Source organism: Terrapene carolina, unplaced genomic scaffold (assembly GCF_002925995.2).
Source record: "Terrapene carolina triunguis isolate 2854851 unplaced genomic scaffold, T_m_triunguis-2.0 Scaffold231, whole genome shotgun sequence".
In the NCBI taxonomy this organism is placed as follows: Eukaryota; Metazoa; Chordata; order Testudines; family Emydidae; genus Terrapene; species Terrapene triunguis.
The window spans coordinates 15,254,214-15,255,333 of NW_020664582.1; the positions used below are offsets into that span (position 1 = coordinate 15,254,214).

Consider the following 1,120-nt stretch of genomic DNA (forward strand, 5'->3'; position numbering starts at 1 on the left):
AAAAAAAAAAAAAAAAAAAAAAAAAAAAAAAAAAAAAAAAAAAAGAGTATATTAGATGGGATATGCTATAATATGGAAAAATCAGAAACATTATCCCTAGAGATAAAAAGCTATCTATGTATATTTCAAGATCATTTAATAATTTTATTAAATCATATTTAAAAGTATAACTTTATTCCATATACTGACTTTTACTACAGCAAACATTTTATTTTAAACTTCTGCAAGTAGCGTAAATATAAAAGACTCTATAGTTTAAAAAAATCAATAGATTATACTTTTGGGTCAACTGCAAAATTCTTTCTGAAACACTGTTGAAGATGAGTGAAGAATTCAATGTCCTCGCTCTCCAGAAGGCTCATCATCCGCTCAGCCATTGCAAAGATCTCTGTCCATGATGGGAATAAGTTTTGATGTAGGAAATGTAGGTACATAGCCAATTCATAGGGATGTTCAGCTAAAAATTAAAATATTGATTAGTTTCTAGAATAGTGAAAATATCTTTGTCAAAGCCCTGAGGATTCTTGATCAACTCCTAAGAAAAGTGATATAGGTCTACAGCAATTTTCTGTGATCTAATTTAGTTACCTGTAGGCATTATTTGCTTAAATGCCATTTGCAAAGGAAAAAGCCAATAGATTAGGTAGGGTTCATATGTGCCACTGAAAACATAGAGGACATTTAAGGTTTTGCTGGTCTCTGAAATCATTTGTTCATCTGTGGCAAAAGAATGCATGCAGGGTGTCTTTTCATATTTCTGTTGGGTGGAAGGAAAGAAACATGTTAAATATTTTTAATTAAAACAATGTTTTTAAGGAATAAAATAAATTAAGTAAATGCAATTTCATTTTGATATTTATTTCAGTCGGAATGTACAAGCTCTAACCATTAAAGAATTGGATTCAGCTGTATTGATATTAACTTTGTGTGATGTAAACCTAGGGTTTAAATACTAAAAAAAGTCACAGCTTTACAGCCCTCTTAACAGCTCTAGAAGAAGGAAGTTGTTCTTTGGAGAAAGCAATGGCTGAATACCAGATTGGAAGAAATCTTTACCATCACAAGAACATGGTAGATTAACTACAGAGGCTTTAGAAATGGTCTAATTCAGTGGTTTTCA

At 30.5% G+C, this 1,120-nt stretch overlaps 1 protein-coding gene across 1 annotated transcript in view; it reads right to left on the reverse strand.

Annotated features, from left to right (window-relative positions):
- The window catches only part of LOC112114510, a 48,179-nt gene extending 47,817 nt beyond the window's left edge, over window positions 1-362 (reverse strand). Inside the window, exon 1 of the mRNA XM_029912530.1 lies at window positions 279-362. Within this exon, the coding sequence (XP_029768390.1) occupies window positions 279-362 (84 nt within the window). The remainder of the gene's footprint in view (window positions 1-278) is intronic.
- Between the last annotated feature and the right edge of the window lie 758 nt (window positions 363-1,120).